Here is a 23251-nt window from a genome sequence, read left to right as displayed (position 1 = left end):
TTCTGGCGTCTAAGGTGTGCAGAGCTCGCTCAGCGCTATTGGTTGGTTTTTGGAAAAAACTCGGTATCTGTAGGGACTGGTTCATGTGAAACCTGGAGACCACCTTCGGCATGAAGTGTGGGTCCGTCCTCATCACAACCCTATCACTATGTATTTGTATGTAGGGTTCCTGTAGCGTCAGCGCTTGTAGTTCGCTTACCCTGCGTAATGACGTTATAGCAACTAGGAAGGCTGTTTTCATGGTTAGCATCTTTAAGGAGGCCCTGTGCAGTGGTTCAAAGGGCTCCTTCATGAGTTCCGTGAGAACTACGTTCAAGTTCCATGCTGGTGGTGGCACCCGCTTGGGCGGTGCGATCCTCTTCGCTCCTTCCAGGAACCTCTTGACAACCTGGGATGTGAAGAAGCTCCTGCCCATCTCACCCCTTGTGTAGGCTACTATAGCCGCTAAGTGAACCCTCAAGGAGGATGAACTGAGTTTTTTGTCCAGCAAGTGTGTCAGGTATCGCAGCACTGTGGAGTCTTTCTTCATTTTCTTGTGAAGTTGTTCACGTTTGCACCACATCGTGTATCTTTTCCATTTTGCGACATAGCACCGCCGTGTGCTCGGCCTCCGTGCCTCCCGAAGGACCCTGAGGGTGCTCTCTGGCAGTCTCAAATGTGCAAACTCTATGTCCTCAGGAGCCATGCTACTAGGCTCATGGTCTCTGGCTCTGGGTGCAGCACCTCTCCGTTCTGCATGGAGAGCAGGTCCTTTCTTCTGCCGAATCTGTGGGGTGCACTCTGTGACATCTCCATGATCTGCGAGTACCATGTCTGCCTCGCCCACTGTGGCGCGACCAGTATCAGGGTCATCTTGCTCGCTCTGCACTTGCTCAGTACTCGGTGTATCAGTGGTATCGGGGGAAAAGCGTAGGCAAATGTCCCGGACCAATCTATCCATAGGGCATTCCCAAGGGACCCCTTTTCGGGTAGTCTGGATGCGAAGTACTGGCATTTCGCATTCTGGCGTGTTGCAAACAGGTCCACTGATGGCGTTCCCCACCTGTTGAATAACCACCTCGTTTCCTGAGCATTGAGCTCCCACTCGTGGGATGCCGATGTCTGTCTGCTCAGCCAGTCTGCCTGAATGTTCTCCTTCCCTGGTAGGTGTATGGCTAGCAGGTCTATCTGTAGAGGGATGGCCCATCTCCATATCTCCTGTGCCAGTGTTGAAAGCGTTGTTGACTGTGTTCCACCCTGCTTGTTGATGTAGAACATCGCCGTGGTGTTGTCTGTCTGCAGTAACACCCTTTGCTTGTACAGTCTTGTCTGGAAGGCTTTCAGTGCAAGGAAGATTGTCTTCAATTCTAGGTAATTGATATGCTTTGTCGCATCTGCTGGCGTCCACAGTCCTCTCACTTTGAGCTCCTCCATGTGAGCGCCCCATCCCTTCAGGGATGCGTCTGTGGTGATGGTCACTGTCGGAGTTGGGGGTGTTAGAGGCTTTCCCCTTGTTAGGTTTTCCATGCTCCACCATGTCATCTCCCTTTGCACTGCGTGCGTCACCACCACAAGATCCTCCCAACTGCCTGACGCCTGTGACCACTGTTCCTGGAGCCATTCCTGCATGGGTCTCATGTGTAGCCGCACATTCGGCACCAGGTGGATGCATGATGCCATCATCCCCATGATCTTGCTCGCCGTCCTCGCTGTCCGAGCTTGCCCCTTCCGGTAGAGGCGAGTTTCCTTGACCAGCGCCCTTGCTCTCTTCTCGCTGGGGAACACCTTGGCCTGCACGGTGTTGATCACTGCCCCCAGGAAGGTCTTCACTTGCTCCGGTTCCATTGACGATTTTTCCCAATGGACGGAGAACCCCAGGTTTATGAGCGTGCTCGTCACTGTCTGTGCGTGGTGTTTGCACCTTTGGTACGAACTCGCCTTCACCAACCAGTCGTCTAGATAAGGGTATACGTGTATCCCCTTTCTTCGTAGGTGTGCAGCAACTGCTGCGAGGCACTTCGTGAATACCCTTGGTGCTGATTTGAGTCCGAAGGCCAGCGTTGTGAACTGGTAGTGGCCTCCCCCGATTGTGAACCTGAGCATATGCTTGTGCTTTTTGTTCATCGGTATGTGCAAGTAGGCGTCCTTGAGGTCTATCGTGACCATGAAGTCTCCGACCTGCAGTTGCGGTAGCACCTCCTGCAGGGAGGTCATTTTGAATTTCTGTGTTCTTATGAATTTGTTGAGGAACCTCAGGTCTAGGATGGGCCTCATCTTGTCGTCTACCTTTGGTACCAGGAAGTACGTCGAGTAGACTCCCTTGTTCCTTTCCTTGAATGGGACTCGCTCTATGGCCTGCTTTTGCAGAAGTTCCTTTACCTCTTCCTGAAGCCTCGCCAGCTGGTCTCCTGCTGGCGGTCTTCCCCTTGGTTTCCTGCTTGTTGGCCTTTTCTCCAATTCCAGGCAATACCCGAATTGGATGATGTTTAGGATCCATTTGTCTGATGTGATTTCTCTCCATTCCTGGAGGTAAAATTTCAATCTTCCTCCCACTGGTGTTATGTGGTCGTAGGTGTTTTGATTGTCCCGACCCCTTGGTACGTGGTGCCCCCCCGGGTCCTTTCTGTGGCTGGGCACCCAGAGTTCTGTGGAGTCACTTCGAGGAGGGCTGCTGCCCCCCTCTCCTATTCTGGCCACGTCCGTTTCTTCCTCGAAAGGACTGACCTCTTGGTTGGTACTGCCAGGACTGCTTCTGCTGACCTTGCTGTCCCTGTGAGTCAGCCTGGTGCGTTTGCTGGAAAACCTGGTGTGATGTACCTGGTTGGTTTCCACCTCTCCCGCCGGGCCTCCGTGACGGGGTGCCTCTTCTGTTGCCTCTGAACTGCAACGCCCCCATAGACCTTGCCGTCTCATTATCTTTCTTGAGCTGGCTGAGTTTCTCGTCCACAGTTGCCCCGAAGAGCGTGTCGCCGTTGAACGGTGTGTTGAGGATACTGTGTTGCACCTCGGGTTTGAACCCTGAAATCCTGAGCCAGGCGTGTCTCCTTTCCGTGACACCCATCATCATCAGCCTGCTGGCGGTGTCTGCCCCGTCCAGGGCCGTCTTAAGGCAAGAATTTGCCGCATTTTTCCCCTCTTCGACCAACATCTCGGCCTTCTGCCTGGCCTCCTGGGGTAGGTCCTTCACCAAGTGCCCCAGGCCGTCCATGATCTGGTACATGTGCCTGTTTAGAAGAGCGTTGGAGTTAGCCATGCGCCAGTGGGTCGCAGCATTCCGTTCGATCCTTCTGCCCACCAGATCCATCCTCTTGCTCTCCTTATCCGGTGGTGGGCCCGAGGTAGTGGATACGTTGGCCCTCTTCCTAGCCGTGGCCGTGATAATGGAGTCTGCGGAGACCTCGCCTCGAATGTAGGCCGGGTCCTTCGTGGAGTGTTTGTATTTTTTCTCTGTTCTAGGGATTACCGCCTTGCATGTTGCGGGCTCCTTGAATGCTTCTCGTCCTTGAGCCAAGACGCTCTCGAGCATTGGGAGGAACTGGCTCCTTGTCTGTGTTGGGAGCAAAGTCTCGAGCAGGAAGTCTGCTTTCTGCTTCTCCTCGTCGAGCTTCAACCTAAATGCCGCTGCGGCAGATTGTATCGCCGAATTGTATGCCCCGATGTCGTCAGGCGGCGAGGGCCTCGAGGGGTATGTGTCGACCGCCTCCTCCGGGCTCTCGGTGTCGATATCCAGGTAATCCTCCTCGATGGGGTCAGAGGTGGCCGACTCGGCGTCCAACCTACTGCCCTCCTCCTCGTCATAGCCGTAATCCTCGTAGGGATTCTCCTCATCTCCCTGGTCGTCGACCATCTCGGCGGCCGGGCCATGTCCGTCGCCGAGTTCTTCTTCCTCTTCGACCAGATCTAGCACCACGTGCTTGGTCTTGTGTGGAATTGTAAAGGCACTCATCTCTGCGTCGAAATCCTTCTTCCGCTGCAAGATGCTCGCCATCTCGGCCTCCAAACGCCGTCTTTTCTTTTCCCTTTCGGCCGCGTTCTCGGCCTCGGAACGCTCGGCCCCTCTCTTCGTCACCTGGCTCGGCGGCGAGACTCTCGGCGTCGAAGGTTTGGACGTCGAACTTGGCTTCGGGTCCTTGGACGTCGTCAAAGCTTTCGGGTCTTTCTCCCTCGACGCCGATCGGTCCCTTTCGGAGACGATCTTCGGCGCCTTCTGCTGTTCAACAGCCCGGCCCCTTTCGGAGGCGATCTTCGGAGCCTTCTGCTGTTCTACAGCTCTCGGCGCCAGGGACTCCTTCTCTGAGGATCCGCTGGGCCTGTGTGCGGTCGCGGACTGCAGATGTCGCTGCGTCGGCGCCTTCGGGGTCTGGCCCTCGTTCTTTCGAGACTCAGGGTCTCTCGTGCTCTTGTGGGACGTCGAGTCTCCTACCTTATCAGGCGTCTTCTTGGAATCGGTCTCTACGACCGTGTAGCTGTCGTGTTCGGCGGCAGCGTTGTCCTCCTCCTCTGAGGACATCCCCAGGTCGTACAGCGAAGGCGTCGGGGCTTTTCCTCCGAGGGTGGCGTGTGCTACCCTCTGGCTCTTCCTCACACGAAGGGTCTTCGCGGCGAAGACGGAGCAGGCGTTGCAGTCTTCGGTTCTGTGGTCCACCGGTAGGCAAAGGTTGCACACCGGGTGCTGATCTTTCTGCGCGTACTTGTGTCTGCAATTCGGGCAGAACTTGAACGGCGTGTTGTCCATCCTCGAGCGTTTCAGGCTTCCCTGACCGCGTGGACGTCGATGATCGTCGAAGTTCTCGACGTTCTCTCCTCCTTCTCTCTTCGCCAATGGTCTGCGAAGTCTTCCTTGGTCTTCTTCTTTTAATTTCTTCTCGAACTTCTCGCTTTGCAGTACTTTCTCCAAAAATGTCTGGAGCCCAACGGGAACGATCCAGACCCGACCGCGGAAAAAAGAATCTGAAGATGGCGCCCAGGGATGGGAGCTTCCGCAGGAAGCATGCCGACGTCACCGGAAATACACCCAAGGAAGGGTGACGCCGACGCCCACCTGAGCCACAAAAAAAAAAAAAAAAAAAAAAGAGAGAAAAGACTACGAATCCGGACCCAACCACAAGACCGCGGAATATGCACAGCATAGTGAATCCAGAAAGATTCACGCTGCAAAACTTTGTATTAACCCGACCATTGTTTGTATCCTGACTGGGTTGGGGTATGCTATTGCTCTTTCTGTGTCTACTGTAGCCCCCAGGTATTGCTGAATCTGGTTTGGTTGCAGGTGCGATTTTTTGTAGTTCACCGTGAACCCTAGGTGTTGCAGCAATTGAATTGTCTTCTGTGTGTTGTGAAGACATTCTTCTTTTGACTTGGCCTTTATTAGCCAATCGTCCAAGTATGGGAAGACATGTATTTGTTGTCTTCTTAGGTGTGCTGCCACCACAGCTAGACATTTTGTGAAAACTCTTGGTGCTGTTGTGACACCGAACGGAAGGACTTTGAACTGATAGTGTTGTCCTTCTAACACAAATCTTAGGTATTTTCTGTGGGCTTTGTGAATTGGGATATGAAAGTAAGCGTCTTTTAGATCCAGTGTAGAAAGAAAGTCCCCTTTCTTCAGTAAAGGGAGTACTTGTTGGAGCGTGACCATGTGGAAATGCTCCGAATTTATGTAAGCATTGAGAGGTCTGAGGTCTAATATTGGTCTTAGGGACCCGTCCTTTTTGGGGATCAGGAAGTATAGAGAGTATACTCCTGTTCCTTGTTGATCTTTTGGGACCTTCTCTATTGCATGCTTTTGTAGAAGTGCTAGAACTTCTTCTCTTAACAATGTCAGATGATCTTGACTCATTGGACGCTGTTTGGGGGGGATGTTTGGTGGGGTAGCTGTGAGTTCTAGGCAATAACCATGTTGGATAATTTGTCTCACCCACTTGTCTGATGTGATGTCTTCCCAGACAGGTAGGAACTGTGATAGACGTCCCCCGACCGGTGTTATGTGGTCTGGGGGGAGTTCTATGAAGTCACTGTTTTGGTGTTGAGTCGTTGCGGTTGTTATTATCTCCGCGGCCTCTACCCTTGTTGTTGTTACCTCTGTAACTGCCTCTTGAATTACCTCTGGGTGATGTTGGTGTGAAAGAGGTGGATTGCTGATTTGTTCCTGTATTCTTTGAGCCCCCTCTATAGGTGGATCTACGAAAGGAACCTCTGTGTGTTGGCTGTTGCAATGCTCCCATTGACTTAGCCGTTTCTGTATCTTTCTTCATTTTTTCTAAGGTCTCGTCTGTGCTTGAGCCAAACAGTGTCTTTTGATCAAATGGTTTGTTCAGTAGGGCCGTTTGTACTTCTTGTTTGAATCCTGAGATTCTAAGCCATGCATGTCTTCTTAGCATGACACTGGTGTTAATAGATCTTGCTGCAGTGTCTGCTGCGTCTAGTGCGCATTTAATGGAGGTATTAGTTATTATTTTACCTTCCTGTATTAATTGATCTGCCTTTTTCTGATGTTCTTTGGGGAGATGTGTGATAAGTTTCTCTAACTCATCATAATGTGCCCTGTCATAACGTGCGAGTAGTGCTTGTGTATTGGCTATACGCCAGCTATTAGCTGCCTGTGATGCTACTCTTTTGCCTGATGCATCTATTAACTTTGACTCTTTATCTGGTGGAGGAGCCTCTCCTGTAGATAATGAGTTTGCTCTTTTACGAGCGTTTGATACCACCAGCGAGTCTAGAGGTACATGCCCTTTAATAAATATTGGGTCCTTTGGAGCCGCTTTATATTTTTTATCAATTCTTGGGTTTAACACCCTGGCTCTCACTGGGTTTTCGAATATTTCCTCTGTGTGACTAAGAAGACCCTTCAACATAGGAAGAGTACCTGATGTTCTCTGTGCATTAGGTAGAGTCTCTAACAAGAAATCCTCTATTTGAGGTTCTGTATGCATATCTAGTTTGTGATATTTTGCTGCCCTATTAATGAGCTGCACAAAACCTGTGTTATCATCAGGTGGTGAAGGCTTTGAGGGATATAGCTCTGGGTCGTTGTCCTCATCTGACCCTACATCATAGTTTTCCCATGGGTCCTCCTCATCTGGGATAGTTTCGTCATCCCCTTGATGTTCTCCCTCCCCTAGATCACTGTCTACATCTGACTGAGGTGTAGTTGGTCTTGGTGTGGAAGGTGTAGGAATATTTGTCCTATTGTGAGGAATAGGAGAAGAGGGTGTGACTTTAGGTCGAGGAGAAGCAGGAGGAGTTATATTTGTCCCCATTGTTCTCTTTTTTGAAGGAAGAGGTTTATCTTCTGACTGTTCACTCTTTCTCTTCTTCGTGACCACTTTCCCAGTTTGCGGATCAATAAACAAGATCTTTTGTTTGGGATCTGTCTGTTGCTCCTGAATCGGTACCGAAGGTCCTGGTTCCGAGAGGTGCTTTTGTTTTCGATCGTCAGATCTTGTTGTTTTCGACACCGAATGTCTGCTCGATTCCGACTTTCTGGGTATCGAGTGCATCTTGGACGATAAATCATATTTATGCTTCGACATGGAATGTTTCGATACTGAGCTTTCCCTTGTATGTAGCCTCGGTGCCGAAGTCGATGTCGCCCTTTTCTCGGATCCGACATGGTGGGGGTCCGAGTGTTTCAGTTTCAGTTTCGTTGCCGGGCCCGAGGGCGGGGCGTCGGAAACTTTTTTCTGCTGTTTGACCGGGCCTGAGGGCGGGGTCGTTACCGCACGGGGTCGGTTTTTCGGTAAGGGGACGTCGTCACTCACGGTTTGTTGCTCGATGAGTTCTTCAACCTCCGACTGGTCCCCTTCCGACCCCGACTGGTCCTCTTCTTCCTCGATTTGCTCGTCCCCGAACAGCTCCGGGATCACCTCCGCCTGCATTCTGGAAACCTCGTGTCTTCGAGCTCGACGATTTCTAATCGTTAGCTTGGAGGAGAATGCTGCACAGGCTTCGCAGTCCCTGGATTCGTGTTCAGGCGATAGACAGAGGTTGCACACCTCGTGTAGGTCCTTGTGTGGGAACTTAGCACCACACGTTGGACATTTTATGAATGGAGTCCTTTCCATGGACTCCGGGCTTGACTGCGTCGAGAAAGGCCTCCTGTTCTTCGACGTAGATCCAAGTTTTTCTCTTCGATTTTGAATTTTGCAACGCGTCGGAATGGAAATGAAACGCGTTCGATAACAATACCGTCGAATTGGAAAGGGAATACGCGCCGATAAATCACTTTCTTCTGAAGTTGATCTGGAGCGTCTCGATCCTCATCCGAACCCGATGGCGGAAAAAAACAATCTAAGGATGGAGCCGATGCCCATGCCCACTACCAACTAAGGGAGGAGTCACCAAGATACAAAAGACTCTCCGAGAGAAAAACAAAGTGCAATCATCCGAGCCCAACACCAGATGGCGATCTATTCATAATGTACCATCTGCAGCCCATATGCCTCGAACATATAGTTATACACACACAAAGTACACACTAAATGAGAGCACACTCTTCATAAGTTACGTAATTTTGTACTGTCCACCGGTGTCCAGCGTCTCACTCTTCTAGCTACAGACTGGGGTTATTCCCTATTTAAGTGAGGCAACATCCAAGCCTGGCCTCGCTAAATAACACCAGTCTTAGAAGTCGCACTACGGCTCTTCAATGTTCAAGTGGCCCAGTGCCTTCAGTGCGTCAGTTAGAGCAGATTCCCCCAAGGTCTCTGCTACTCGATGTTAAGTCATACCAGCACCCACTGATAATAAGACAGAAGTCCACAGAGCATTCAGCAGTCCTGGGTAGAGGATAACTGTGGCTGATGCCGGTGAGGAGTGGTAGCCTCATCACAGCCCAGCACCGGATGTGGAACTTCACGGTGCTCCTCCTAGTCTTAGCAAAACTGTAAATCAGTAAAACAGACCTAGGTCATGACACACATGACCCATGTTCACCCATGGCCCACAAATTGTTAACAAAAATCCAGATATCACTGTAGCTGGGGCACTCAGGGTACCGGTACAGGTCTATTGCCAAGCGAGGGACTTTTCCATCACAACATAGGTAAAAAAGTGAGGCGGTGTGTTTTTGTTATTATAGCATGCCAACCAAAGCCTAAAGCTCCTCTAGGTGGTGGAAACACCTCACCATTTAAGTACACTTAACTTATCACTACTTCTGAGGGTTTCTGTCCTTTAACCCTGAAAGGTATAACACAGTTCAGTCTTTTGTGTTTACGCTATCACTCTTTCAGTATCTATCTCCAATACACACATCACTCCTAGGTTCTCAGTCAACAAACACTTTTAAGCACCCAATTTCTATCATATAAAAATCTTTATTCTGAACCCTAAAAGTGTTTAATTCTCTTATTTCTATTCTGGTTTGTGTAACAAAGTTTTGATAATCGGTTGTTTTGATTCTTTCCTCAGTTCACTTACAGGTGGTCACAGACATTTTCCACAATCCATTTAGAATTCCATTAAACTGTACATGTCCAGTCTTTGGAAGAAGAAAGGAACCTGAACATGACCAATTTCAGTTCTGAAAGATCTTGGAACAAGGAGCCCAGAAGCGGACCCAGAAGGTTCACTGGAGCAGAAGGTGAGGCTTATGCCACAGTTAGGCATGTGCCACCAAGCTAAAAATGAGGCAGCAATGGTGACCGAGGCTAGACGGTAGAACCGCCTCCCGACAACTGGAGTCCGCGGGCCGCCCGACAGGCAGGCGGCTGTCCGACCGCCCAATTATGATGTGCCTGCCAGCCGTAAAAGTGCTCTATAACACTGCGGCTGGAGCTGCGGCCCAGGAAAAGGGCCTCGGCACAAGCCCAGTTTATAGAGCACTTTGTACATATTCATGCACAGTGTGTCAGGCACCACGTGATGCCTGGCACACGGTTCATGAATGTGAGTGGGGGCACTATATGTGCCCCCAGGTCACTGAACAGTGGCCTATGGGGGACGAGGGTCCTGCTTTGGGCCCTCAAATTCCCTTTCTGTCTGCCTTTTCATGGCAGTGGGGCCACCATGAAAAGGCAGTCCGAAAGAGACATCCCAATCCCTATGGCAGTGTCTGCGCAGGCACCGCCTCCATTGTAAGGTTAGGATTCAGACTGCCGCCCAAAAGGGATCTTGGATCCTGTCGGGGCAGCAGTCCAACCCCTGTCCTCTGCGGTCCAACCGGCTGCATAGTAGTACAGCAGTCGAACCGATGCTCTGTATGTCGGGCAGACTGCCACCGACAGCCTGTCATCATGGCTAGGGTTCTGCATGATGTATGGGGCGCTTTGATGATGTTATATGAAGATTAATGAGAAGGGTATAGCAACTGTTTGCAAGCAGCCTGTCTTGGGCATAGGCAGGCAGTTTTGTAGGGTTGTGGCACTACCACGTTTTGTTCTTGCTACTTGTTACCAGTCTGACTGAGGAACAAACCACTGAACCTCCTACCTGCTAATAAAACCCATACGTCTAGTAGAATCAGACGCTGTCCCACTAAAAGCATGGCATAAATGTTTAACAAATGAAACAAAAAACGGTTAGTTCGAGAATTATTATTTTAAAAAGCTGCTTACCGATGGAGAAATATCGTCATCGTATTTTTTTAGCTGATTCATGAATTCTAGATGCTTCTTTTCTTCCTCCAGCTGAGCCACCGACTGCTCACTTCTCTGCAGCTTCTGCTGAGTATTAGCCAGTTCGTCCCGTAACCATTGATTTTCTTGGCACAGCCGGCGAACCTGGGCTCGCAGTTTCTGCTTCTCAGACTCCACTGCATTTAAGTGATTGGACAGCGCCATCATTACCTGCAAATACGCAAAACACACTGCAGTCAGAGGGCGGCTCAGCGAATAAAACATACTAGGTGATTAATCGGCCTGAGGAATAGTCAGCCGCAGGACCTCAAGGCTTGTAGGTGAGCTGGGCTGCTTATATTCGTGTATTTATCCGTGCTGGTAGTAGGTCCTATGCATTCCTTGTTTGCGTGCAAAAATGCATTTTTTTTCATCATCACATTGACGCAAACCAAGAGAAAAATGAAGAGAAAAAAAAATGTAAGAAAAGCGAGAAAGATGGAGAAAGACAAATTCAGGAAAACAGTGACAAAGAACGCCGGGCTGATGTGAACATAAAAATGTAAGATAAAGAGACAAAGTGCAGTATGGTAGAACAAAAAGGACTGAAGAACATGCAGCCTGGTTATTCAGTAACTATCGTATTCCGAAATGATGGTCGCTGGCTCTTAAGAATAACTTGGCGCCTCTGCACTTGCATCTTCACAAATAAAGCAATGTGAATCCGACTGCTTCAAAAATGAAGTCCGTGAAAACTGCAAATGAGGACCGTTTCAAATTTTTCACACAGGCTTTCAATTAACGAATTAACTTTTTGAGTACCTGAAATGTTAGAATACTATCAAAACGCCTTGAAACAATTCCCTCAGTTCACTTAGCGTTTTACCATGACACCAATTGACAAATGTTCACAGACTACTGCAGAAAAGCTGTTAATTGATTATGCAGAAATAATATGCTTTTTAAGAGCATTTGAATGAAATACTGTGAATTCGTTTAGTGCTTGACTGTCTAAAGAGCTTTGGTATTTAAGAAAACTATATTATGTAATATTAAAAGAAACATAACGGGTAACAATATGGTTCTATTTCGACGTATTGGGATTCTGTTGTCATTTATAAACCATTTTTCCAAATCATGTTTCTCTTTATATTGTGATTATACTTTTATCTAGAATCACTCGTTAATGGATTCTGATCAAACATATCTATATTTTCTCTGAAATAACTTTCCTTATTACTTCAATAGTCATCCAGCAATTGTTTGGAGTTACCAAAATAATTGATTTTAATTTTATTTGCTTATATATAAGTTTTCAATTACCCACTAAAAGGATAACATGTTTCAACACCTGGTAAAGTACAACACAACAAAGTACTAACATTTACACATAGCACCACCACAATACACAGAATATGCACTCATGACTCTGCGGACACGTAAAATCTCATGGACTAAAATATATTAATACAGTTAAAAAAGAAAATTTTGAAGGGACATCTCGAGTACATATCCTGAAAATACTGGGGCATGAGATAAGCGCACAGTCCCACCTGAAAATAGCCAAAGGTCACATCTAAAGAGCACTGATAGCAAATGGATGGGCACAAGGTGGAACTGAAGAACATATTCAGCAATCCTAAAAATGGTTGACACAATAGAAATAAGGAAACTGCACATTGTGCGGCCAAAGGTGGAGAAGTGGAGAAGTGTGGCTCAATGGTTAGATGCAGAGGTCTAGCCCGGGACCAGGGTTCAATTCCCCGCCTCGGCGGGTCTTGGGCTCAAAAATTCCACGGACCTGATAATTCTCGCCTCAGTGCCTATTCCAATCATGGAGTCCCACTCTGCAACTCTGGGCAATAGCTTGCTTAATCTCCACAACGGCCCCCACAACGCTAAGGATGTCTGGCCTCCACCTTGGGGGTGCCCAGGAGTGGACGCCTCACAGGGAAAGCCAGGATGGGTTCCACAGCGGTATTCGTACAAGCGTCTGAGTAGTGCGCTATACAAGTATCAATTTACATTTACAAAGGTTACATTAAATTTGTCCACTTGGCATGGTTGATGGCCCTGCTTATCTAGCAATCAAAACAACAGGGAAAGGGCGACGTGCATGACCAAAGACTTCGCTAATATGACGTGAATACACTGGTGAAAGGGGTGTTGGGTGCAGAGCAAAGAATCCTGTGCCTGTTATGCAGAACCAAGGGCCATGCCTACCAAATAGTAGAGAAGGTGGAAGGTGGTCAGGACATACCTCTGGGCTCCATCTTGTGCCCAGAGTCTACTCTGCCATGCTGAGTGCTTGCGGAGTATAGTATGGCAGAGCAGACTCTGTGCTTACTGAGCACAAACACTGTTGAAAGGGAATTGAAGATTCTTTATTTACATTGCAAAATACCAACTGTTCTAAAAGCCCAAAGAGCTTCCCTCCCCCCAAAAAATTATCAGCGAATTGAAAGAGAAGTTGGGACAGTTTCGTTTTCCTATTTAACTTTACCAGTTGAATTTTTGTTGTTTTGATTATTTAGATCATAGACATAGCATCCATTCAAATATGTTTTTTAGAAGGTTTTGGATAGTTTTTTAAAATATAGCTTAATATGGGATCTCAGTATAGAGCACAACGTTCCAGAACATAAGATTTGTAAGCATGAACATATATGCACGCACAAAAGGTTGGAACTAGGACCTATTTGTGAGAAGAAAGATGGAGTCTCTGATGCGCACTGGGGACTGTCTATCCAGCTTGTAAACATCATGACGACAGATGCATATATTTTCTGAAAATTTGCGTTCCGGCAATGGGCAAAAATGCCTTCGCAGCCGTCTGAGATGTTCCATCCAGAGCTTACAAAGAGAAAGCAGTTAACTGTTTACGAGGAAAACTTCCCTAATCCCTTAAAATGAGAAAAACGTCAATTTCTCATTTTCAAAGAAATTGATAGTGACCACTAAGAATTTCAAATATTTTGGCACGCTTCCGTTTGTAGTAGTTTTATGAACATAGCACGTAGACTATATAGAGCTATTTTTTACGATTATTGACTGTGGGGAGGGGCCTAACTCATGAGAAGTCCCCAATGAGTCACATTGTCCCCCAGCCTTCAACAATGGTAAACAAATAATTACACTATTTATATCTACATGCATGGTTCATGCCATGCTGTGTTTCATATACAATAGTTTTTTTTTTACTTGTTTTTATTCAAAACATTGCATCAGAGAATATCATTAACATTTGTCATAGCTATACTCTTACATCTCGACGATCCTTTTTGTTGCGATGAATCGCTTACATGACTTTACTTTACATCTGGTGAATTACTGTGTTCATATAAAATAGTCATTACTTGATTCGCAATAAACTGAAATTGCTGGTCTACAGGTTGACAGGCAGTGTTTAACGGAGATTTTCTAAGCTTTTAAAACTGGATCCGTCTTTTCTTCTCAATGTTCAAAAAACTGACAGTGATAATTATCCAACAGCTTTTGCGGCAGGTCATGGAACTAGTTTAATACACTAAGCATTTTCTTGTGAAAAATCTGAATATTTTCAACATCCAGGTTGATTTTAAAACTGCATTTCTGTTTTTATAAAGGAGTTGCTTCACTTATAAGGCACTGTGATGTCCTGAAAATGCCTTCTTGAAATTAAATCAAGTCTCTTTTTTAGCTTCAAACTGTGTTCTGTACACATTTTCTACTAATTTCTTATCAAGAAAGCCTTGTATTTCTAACTCACATGAATTAATGTTGTTTTCTGTCACAATAAGTCATTCTGAAATTTGCAGTTTGCCAGACCAGATAATGTCAGTCCACGAAGATTCAATACCTGTTGCGAGCTAGCTACTGGGGATTAGCTTTGATACAAAGTGTGGTTGAGTGAATTTTTAAGTTACTTAGGTCAGAGTAGAGTATAATGCAGTAAAGACCATTACACTGTAATAATAAAGGTGCGAATGCTTGTTTATTAATACACATCGCCTAAGTAAGATGTCACCAGCTACATTTCATTCAGTCCATCGAAAAGCCATATAAGAGTGTAAAGTTTACCTTTTGTTATCCCTCTAAGTTATTGGACAAAATGGGGCTTCGGGAGTCCGACCTCCAGGCTCATTTCCTTTGACATATTCTGTATTTACAGTACTTTGTCTTGTTAATAAAAAACTCGATGACTGTATTGTATATGTACTTAGCAAACTGTCCTAGACTAAAAGATATGTATTTCTCTTGTCATCATAGTTTTGCATTCAAGTACATGTGCAAAGATCGAATGTTATTATACTACCTATAAAGCCTAATAAAAATACCTTATATATAAAAAAACCGAAATCAAACATTATTTTAGAGAGAGTGTTATTGAAACAACCTTGAACCTCTGGAAAAACAACTAACCTCACTGGATGCAGGTTGGGAACAGGAGAGCAATTTTGCAGGACAGATGCTGCAAATTGGCTTTGTGCATGGCCTCCACAGGAGGTCCATAACATTTGACAGGACATTGTTCGACGATTTCAAGACCCCCCCTCTAAAAAAATCCTTACTTGCCGGAATAAATAACAAGCATTGGCATAGTCAATAGGTGTCGCCTTTGGGACCTTATAAGTGTTTAGTTATCCAGCACAATATCCTTGGTGCAACAACATCAAGTGCTGCATGGCTAAACACTTCTAAGGTCTCAAAGGCGAGACCTATTGGCTATGCCACTGCTTGTTTTGAGTGAGTGTCTTGTGCAGGCATGCCACTGTGAGGCAGAGATGCTGTGATTGCTTTTACAGGAGCCCTCGTGACATTGCACCTCTTCAAAATGTATCTTGGGTCTGGTGTAATACTTCTAGCCTCTAATCCCATCTTTTCACACCCAATGCATCCTTAAATGTCCCATGTACACCTAGGGTTGACACTCCTATTACCCCTGCCGTCCAGTGACACTTTACCTGTCACGGGTGGTGGGGGATGTGGTGGTGGTGGTGGATGTGGTGGACGACATGGTGGACGGAGTGGTGGTGGTAGATGGGGTGGTGGACATGGAGGTGGTGGACGTGGTGGTGGGCGTGGTGGTGGTGGTGAACGTGGTGGTGGATGTGGTGGACAACATGGTGGACGGAGTGGTGGTGGTAGATGGGGTGGTGGACATGGTGGTGGTGGACGTGGTGGTGGGCTTGGTAGTGGACGTTGTTGGGTGGGCATGGTGTTGGTGGTGGACGTGGTGGTGGTGGACGTGGTGGTGGTGGACGTGTTGGTGGTGGTGGTGGACATGGACAGGGTGGTGGTGGACAGAGTGGTGGTGGATGTGGTGAGGGGCCACGTGGTGATGGGCCACGTGGTGATGGGCGACGTGGTGATGGGCGACGTGGTGATGGGCGACGTGGTGATGGTGTGGTGGACATGGTGGGGAAGGGGTGATGGTGGACGTGGCGGTGGTGGAGGTGGTGGTGGTGGATGTGGTGGTGGTGGACTTGGAGGTGGTGGACAGGTGGTGGACGTGGTGGGGGAGGGGGTGATGGATGGAGTGGTGGTGGATGGGGTGGTGGTTGATGTGGTGGTGGTTGACGTGGTGGTGGTTGACGTGGTGGGGGATGTGGTGGTGCTTTTGGACATGGTGGTGGTGGACGTGGGCATGGTGGTTGTGGACATAGAAGCGGTTGTAGTGGACGTGGTGGTGGTGGACGTGGATGTGGTGGTGGAAGTGGATGTGGTGGTGGTGGACATGGCGATGGTGGACGTGGCGATGTTGGACGTGGCGATGGTGGACGTGGTGATGGATGTGGTAGTGATGGTGGTGGATGTGGTGGGGGAGGGGGTGATGGTGGTGGGCATGCTGGTGGTGGAGTAGTGGTGGTCGGCGTGGTGGGCGACATGGTGGTGGATGCGGTGGTGGTGGACGTGGTGGTGGTGGACAGTGGTGGTGGTGGACAGTGGTGGTGGTGGTGGACATGGACAGGGTGGTGTTGGATGTGGTGGTGGATGTGGAGGAGGGTGACGTGGTGACGGGTGACGTGGTGATGGGTGGACGTGGTGACGGGTGGACTTGGTGACGGGTGGACTTGGTGACGGGTGGACGTGGTGACAGGTGGACATGGAGACGGTGGACATGGAGACGGTGGACATGGAGATGGTGGACATGGTGGACATGGAGATGGTGGACATGGTGGGGGTGGACATGGTGGGGGGGGACATGGTGGGGGTGGACGTGGTGGGGTGGACGTGGTGGGGTGGACGTGGTGGTGTGGTGGTGGAAGTGGTTGTGGATGTGGTTGTGGTGGAAGTGGTGGTGGAAGTGGTGGTGGATGTGGTGGTGGACGTGGTGGTGGTGGACGTGGTGGGGGAGGGGGTGATGGTGGTGGACATGCTGGTGGTGGTGGACGTGGTAGTGGACGTGGTGATGGTGGAGGTGGCGATTGTGGGCATGGCGATGGTGGCGTGGCGATGGTGGGCGTGGCGATGGTGGGCGCGGTGGTGGATGTGCCACCAGGTGGACGTGGTGGGGGTGGACGTGGTGGGGGTGGACGTGATGGTGGTGGAAGTGGACGTGGTGGACGTGGCGACGGTGGACGTGGTGATGGTGGACGTGGTGATGGAGGACGTGGAGATAGTGGATGTGCCACCTGGTGGACGTAGTGGTGATGGACGTGGTGGTGGTGGAGGACTTGGTGGGGGAGGGGGTAATGGTGGTGGACATGATGGTGGTGGAGGATGTGGTGGTGGACATGGTGGTGGACGCGGTGGTGGTGGACATGGTGGTGGTGGTGCTTTTTAAAGGTGGATATGGTGGTGGTGGATTTGGTGGTGAATATCGTGGTGGTGGACGTGGTGGTGAAGGATGTGGTGGCGGTGGACGTGGTGGTGGTGGACGTGGTGGCGGTGCACGTGGTGGTTTTGAAGGTGGATGTGGTGGTGGTGGCGGTGGTGGTTGACGTGGTGGTGGTGGACGTGGTGGTAGTGGACGTGGTGGTGGACATGGTGGACGTGGAGGGGGTGATGCTGGTGGACAAGCTGGTGGTGGACATGGTGGACGCAGTGGTTGACGTGGTGGTGGACGTGGTGGTGGACTAGTGGTGGATGTGGTGGCGGTGGATGTGGTGGCAGTGGACGTGGTGGCAGTGGACGTGGTGGCAGTGGACGTGGTGGTGGTTTTGAAGGTGGATGTGGTGGTGGTGGACGTGGTTGATGTGGTGGTGATGGACGTTGTGGATGTGGTGGTGGTGGTGGTGGACGTGGTGCTGGTGGTTGTGGTGGTGGAGGCGGATGTGGTGGTGGAGGTGGGGTTGTGGACATGGTGGGCATGGTGGTGGACGTGGTGGTGGGCATGGTGGTGGACGTAGTGGGCATGGTGGTTGTGGTGGATCTGGTGGTGGTGGACGTGGTGGTGGTGGACGTGGTGGTGGTGGACGTGGTGGTGGTGGTAGTGGTGGTGGACATGGACAGGGTGGTGGTGGATGTGGTGGTGGAGGTGGTGATGGGCGACGTGGTGATGGGCGACGTGGTGATGGGCGACGTGGTGGGGGTGGACGTGGTGGGGGTGGACGTGGTGATGGTGTGGTGGAGGTGGTAGGTAAGGGGTGATGGTGGACGTGGTGGTGGTGGTGGAGGTGGATCTGGTAGTGGTGGAGGTAGACGTGGAGGTGGTGGACGTGTAGGCGGTGGACGTGGATGTGGTGGATGTGATGGTGGAGGAAGTGGATGTGGTGGTGGTGGACGTGGCAATGGTGGACATGGTGATGGTGGACGTGGTGATGGTGGACGTGGTGGTGGTGGACGTGGTGGGAAGGGAGTAATGGTGGTGGACATGCTGGTGTTGGACGTAGTGGTGGTGGACATGGTGGTGGAAATGGTGGTGGACGCGGTGGTGGACATGGTGGTGGACGCGGTGGTGGATGCGGTAGTGGTGGACATGGTGGTGGTGGTGCCTTTTAAGGTGGATATGGTGGTGGTGGACTTGGTGGTGAATATTGTGGTGGTGGTCGTGGAAGTGGTGATGGGGGTGGATGTGGTAGCGGTGGGTGTGGGCGTGGTGGCGGATGTGGCGCGGTGGACGTGGTGGCGGTGGAGGTGGTGGTTTTGAAGGTGGATGTGGTGGTGGCGGTGGTGGTTGACGTGGAGGTGGTGGACATGGGGGTGGTGGACTTGGTGGTGGACGTGGTGGTGGCGGACGTGGTGGTGGACATGGTGGACGTGGAAGGGGTGATGCTGGTGGACATGCTGGTGGTGGACATGGTGGACGCAGTGGTTGACGTGGTGGTGGACGTGGTGGTAGTGAATGTGGTGGCGGTAGACATGGTGGTGGACGTGGTGGCGGTAGTCGTGGTGGCAGTGGATGTGCGGACAATGGACGTGGTGGCAATGGACGTGGTGGCAATGGACGTGGTGGTGGTTTTGAAGGTTGATGTGGTGGTGGTTTTGAAGGTTGATGTGGTGGACGTGGTGGTGGTGGTGGTGGACGTGGTGGATGTGGTTTTGGTGATTGTGGTGGTGAAGGTGGATGTGGTGGGGGTGGTTGTGGTGGAGGTGGTGGTGGTGGTGGTGGTTATTGAGGTGGTGGTGGTGGTGGATGTGGTGGATATGGTGGTGGTGGACGTGCTGGTGGTGGTGGCCATGGTGGATGTTGTGGACGTGGTGGTGGATGTGGTGGGTGATGTGGTGGTGGTGGACATGGTTGTGGAGGTGGAGGTGGATGTGGTGGTGGTGCTTGTGGACGTGGTGGTGGTGGACCTGGTAGTGGTGGACCTGGTAGTGGGGGACGTGGACCTGGTGGTGGTGGACGTGGATGTGGTGGTGGAAGTGGACGTGGTGGTGGTGGAAGTGGACGTGGTGGTGGTGGAAGTGGACGTGGTGGTGGTGGAAGTGGACGTGGTGGAAGTGGAAGTGGTGGTGGACGTGGTGATGGTGGATGTGGTGATGGTGGACATGGTAGTGGTGGACGTGGCAATGGTGGACGTGGCGATAGTGGATGTGGCGATGGTGGACGTGGTGATGGTGGACGTGGTGATGGTGGACATGGTAGTGGTGGACATGGTAGTGGTGGACGTGGTGGTGGTGGACGTGGCCGTGGTGGACGTGGTGGTGGTAGACGTGGTGGTGGTGGACCTGGTGGTGGTGGACCTGGTGGTGGATGTGATGTACGTGCTGGTGCTGGACATGGTGGTGGTGGATGTGGTGGTGGACGTGGCAGTGGTGGACGTGGCAGTGGTGGACGTGGCAGTGGTGGTCGTGGCGGTGGTGGTGGTGGTGGTGGTGGACGTGGTGGTGGTGGTGGACATGGTGGTGGTGGACATGGTGGTGGACGTGGTGGTGGTGGACATGGTGGTGGACATGGTGGTGGACATGGTGGTGGACATGGTGGTGGACATGGTGGTGGACATGGTGGTGGACATGGTGGTGACCGTGGTGGACGTGGCGGTGGACGTTGTGGTGGTGGTGGACGTGTTGGTCGTAATGGTGGTGGGCGTGGTGGTGGTGGACATGGTGGTAGTGGATGTGGACGTGGTGGTGGTGGATGTGGTGGTGGTGGACGTGGTGGGGGAGGGGGTGATGGTGGACGTGCTAGTGGTGGACGTGGTGGACGTGGTGGTGGTGGATGCGGTGGTGCAGGTGGTGGCGGTGGACGTGGTGCTGGTGGTGGTTGTGATGGTGGTGGGCGTGGTGGTGGTGGGCGTGGTGGTTTTGAAAGTGGATGTGGTGGACATGGTGGTGGAGGTGGTGGTGGACGTGGTGGTGGACATGGAGGTGGAGATGGTAGTGGACATGGTGGTGGAGGATGTGGTCATGGTTATGTTCTGTTATTTACTCTTGTATAGCGCTCGAATCACCCTGGGGCATCTAGGCGCTGCCTAGAGAAACGTGGACGTAGTAGTGGACGTGGTGGTGGACATGGTGGTGGATGTGGTGTACGTGTTGGTGATGGACATGGTAGTGGTGGACATGGTGGACGTGGTGGTGGTGGTGGTTGTGGACATAGTGGTGGACGTGTTGGTGGATGTGGTGGTGGACGTGGTGGAAGTGGATGTGGTGGTGGTAGAAGTGGATGTGGTGGTGGTGGATGTGGTGGTGGTGGAAGTGGACGTGGTGGAAGTGGATGTGGTGGTGTTGGACATGGCGATGGTGGACGTGGTGTTAGTGGACGTGATGGTGGACGGGGTGGTGGTGGTGGTGGACATGGAGGGGGACATGGTGGTGGATGAACAATAGTTACTTACCTGTAATCTGTGGTTCTCCAGTATTGGTGTCTTTCATAGATTCACATGCCTGAATCATTCCCCGTCGTCAGAGTGGGAGTCCCACGGTACATAAAAAAGCCATAATATGCCATAAGAACATAGAAAAAACTTGGTAATGCCAACCAGGAAGTAAAGTCGGCCCAGCTACAGGAGAAAAAACTTCCACACTCATGACTATCCTAGTCATTTTGTATAGCCCAAACTGCAGCCAATCAGGCAACAGTACCCACCAGAAGGTTCTCCCCAGAGGCTCAGGCTCTCAGATTTTCTCGCACAGGAGTGAAACCAACGTTATCGCCGGAGGAGCCTCTGAGGGGAGGTGGGCGGTTGCATGTGAATCTATGAAAAACACCAATACCGGAGAACCACAGATTACAGGCAAGTAACTATTGCTCTTCTCCAGTATTGGGGTGTCTTTCATAGATTCACATGCCTGAATCAGAGTAGATAGCAGTACACACCATCCTGCTCATAGACGCTTCTTGTATCATAGTGCATACGCATGCTTAGCAAACAATGACATGTAAAATAAGCGTTTAAAAGAGCATAGAGGAGGAGGGAGAACAGAGGCTCACCTTAGTTAAAAAGATTGCCAAGCACTGCTCGTCCCACTGATGTATCTGCATCGCTGGTAGCATCTAAGCAGTAGTGATTGGTGAAGGTATGTGCTTGCTGGACCAGGTTGCTGCTCTGCAGATGTGATGGAGGCACTCCAGCAAAAAAGGCTGTCGAGGAGGAGACCGCTCTCATAGAATGCGCCCTTGGCAATGATTGCAATGGTCTTCCTGCTTGCTGATGACAGTCTGATAGCTGAGGACACCCAGCGGGCTATGGTCTGTTCAGATACAGTGTATCCTTGACGTATCCTTCCGTATGCTACAAATTACTTGTCAGTCCTACGCAATGTAGCAGTTCGCTGAAGATAGAATTTAAGACATCTACTGATGTACAGGGAATGCAAGGCTTTCTCTGCTACCGTTTGCGGATTAGGAAATAATGTTTTTAGAATTACTGGATCGTTAAGATGGAAGTCGGATGGAACTTTAGGCATGTAGCTTGGATTGGTACGAAGCACCACTGAGTTTGAAGTAAATTGCAAAAACGGAGACTTGATGGTAAATACTTGGATGTCCCTGCCTCTACGTGCAGATGTCAGTGCTAGAAGAAGAGAAACCTTCCAGGTTAGGAATTTGAGATCCACCTTATGAATAGGCTCAAAGGGGTGGCTCATGAGCTGAGAGAGCACCACATTCAAGTACCAGGAAGGAGGTGGACTCCGGACAGGAGGGAACATTCGGAATAGACCCTTGAAGAATTGTTGAATTATTCTTGTGGAGTACAGAGAATTAGAGCCATCTTGACGGAACCTGGAAATTTCTGCCAAAAACACCTTCAGTGTGGCATGAGACAAGCCAGATTTAGCTAATTGAAGTGAGACCGGTAAGATCTGTTCTGGTTTAGCATGGAGTGGATGTAGATTGGCTGTGAGACACCAGGCACAAAACCTTTTCCATTTAAGTTTGTATGTCTTAATAGTAGCAGGCGCTCTAGCATTGGCTAATACCTCTCGACAGTCCTGTGGAATGTCTAGATGGGCAAACTCAACGTGTTGAGGAGCCAAGCAGCTAATTTTAAGGACGCTGGGTCCGGATGACAAATTTGACCCCTCTGCATTGTTAGAAGATTCGGTATTGGTTGAAGTTGTATGGGATTGCACTCGAGAGAAGTAGAAGCTCAGTGAACCAATACTGGCGAGGCCACTGGGGTGCAATGAGGATGAGGCAACACGATTGCCGTTTCATTTTCCGAATGACCTTGGGAACCAAAGGAATCGGCGCAAAAGGCGTAGGCATATATCTGAGACCAGTTCATCGAAAGTGCATCCCCGCAAGAGTCCTTGTGGGGAATCCAGCTTGCGAAGTGCAGGTAATTGCAGTTCTGCTTCGTTGCAAATAAATCCAGGTCAGGATGACCCCAATCTCGAAAGACTGTCCAGAGTCGGTTGATGGATTTCCCATTCATGATTGGATGCTGTTGTTCTGCTGAGAGAGTCCGCTAGCACATTGGACATTCCTGGAAGGTGCACTGCCGAAAGATTTATTCTGTGATCTAAAGCCCAACTCCAAATTTCCTGGGCCTGCTGAGAAAGAGAGGCCGATTTTGTGCCCCCTTGTTTGTTCAAGTAGTGCATACTTGTTGTATTGTTTGTTTTGATTAGAACTGTGGATCCTGGTTTTACTGTTTGGAAGGAGTTCAATGCCAGAAAAATTGCTCTCAATTCTAGCAGATTTATGCGCCATTGTCTTTGATTCACATTCCACTTTCCATTGATAGTCATTCCCTGTAGGTGTGCCCCCCATCCTTCTAGAGAAGCATCCGTGGAGATGAGCAACCTTGGAACTTCCGCCAGGAATGAACGCCCTACTTGTAGGTTTTTCTTTTGAATCCACCAAAGAAAAGCTTCTCTCATGCGGTAAGTTATGGTGATCT

At 50.0% G+C, this 23251-nt stretch overlaps 1 protein-coding gene across 6 annotated transcripts in view; it reads right to left on the bottom strand.

Annotated features, from left to right (window-relative positions):
- The window catches only part of KLC1 (kinesin light chain 1), a 405752-nt gene that overhangs the window by 232899 nt on the left and 149602 nt on the right, over positions 1–23251 (bottom strand). For all 6 annotated transcript variants that reach the window (XM_086937867.1, XM_086937865.1, XM_086937866.1 and 3 more), the window contains exon 3: positions 10539–10769. In XM_086937867.1, coding sequence (XP_086793993.1) covers positions 10539–10769 — 231 coding nt within the window. The remainder of the gene's footprint in view (positions 1–10538; positions 10770–23251) is intronic.

The sequence above is a fragment of the Lissotriton vulgaris genome, chromosome 9 (assembly GCF_964263255.1).
Source record: "Lissotriton vulgaris chromosome 9, aLisVul1.2, whole genome shotgun sequence".
NCBI lineage: Eukaryota > Metazoa > Chordata > Amphibia > Caudata > Salamandridae > Lissotriton > Lissotriton vulgaris.
This window is presented reverse-complemented; position numbering and strand designations above follow the sequence as displayed.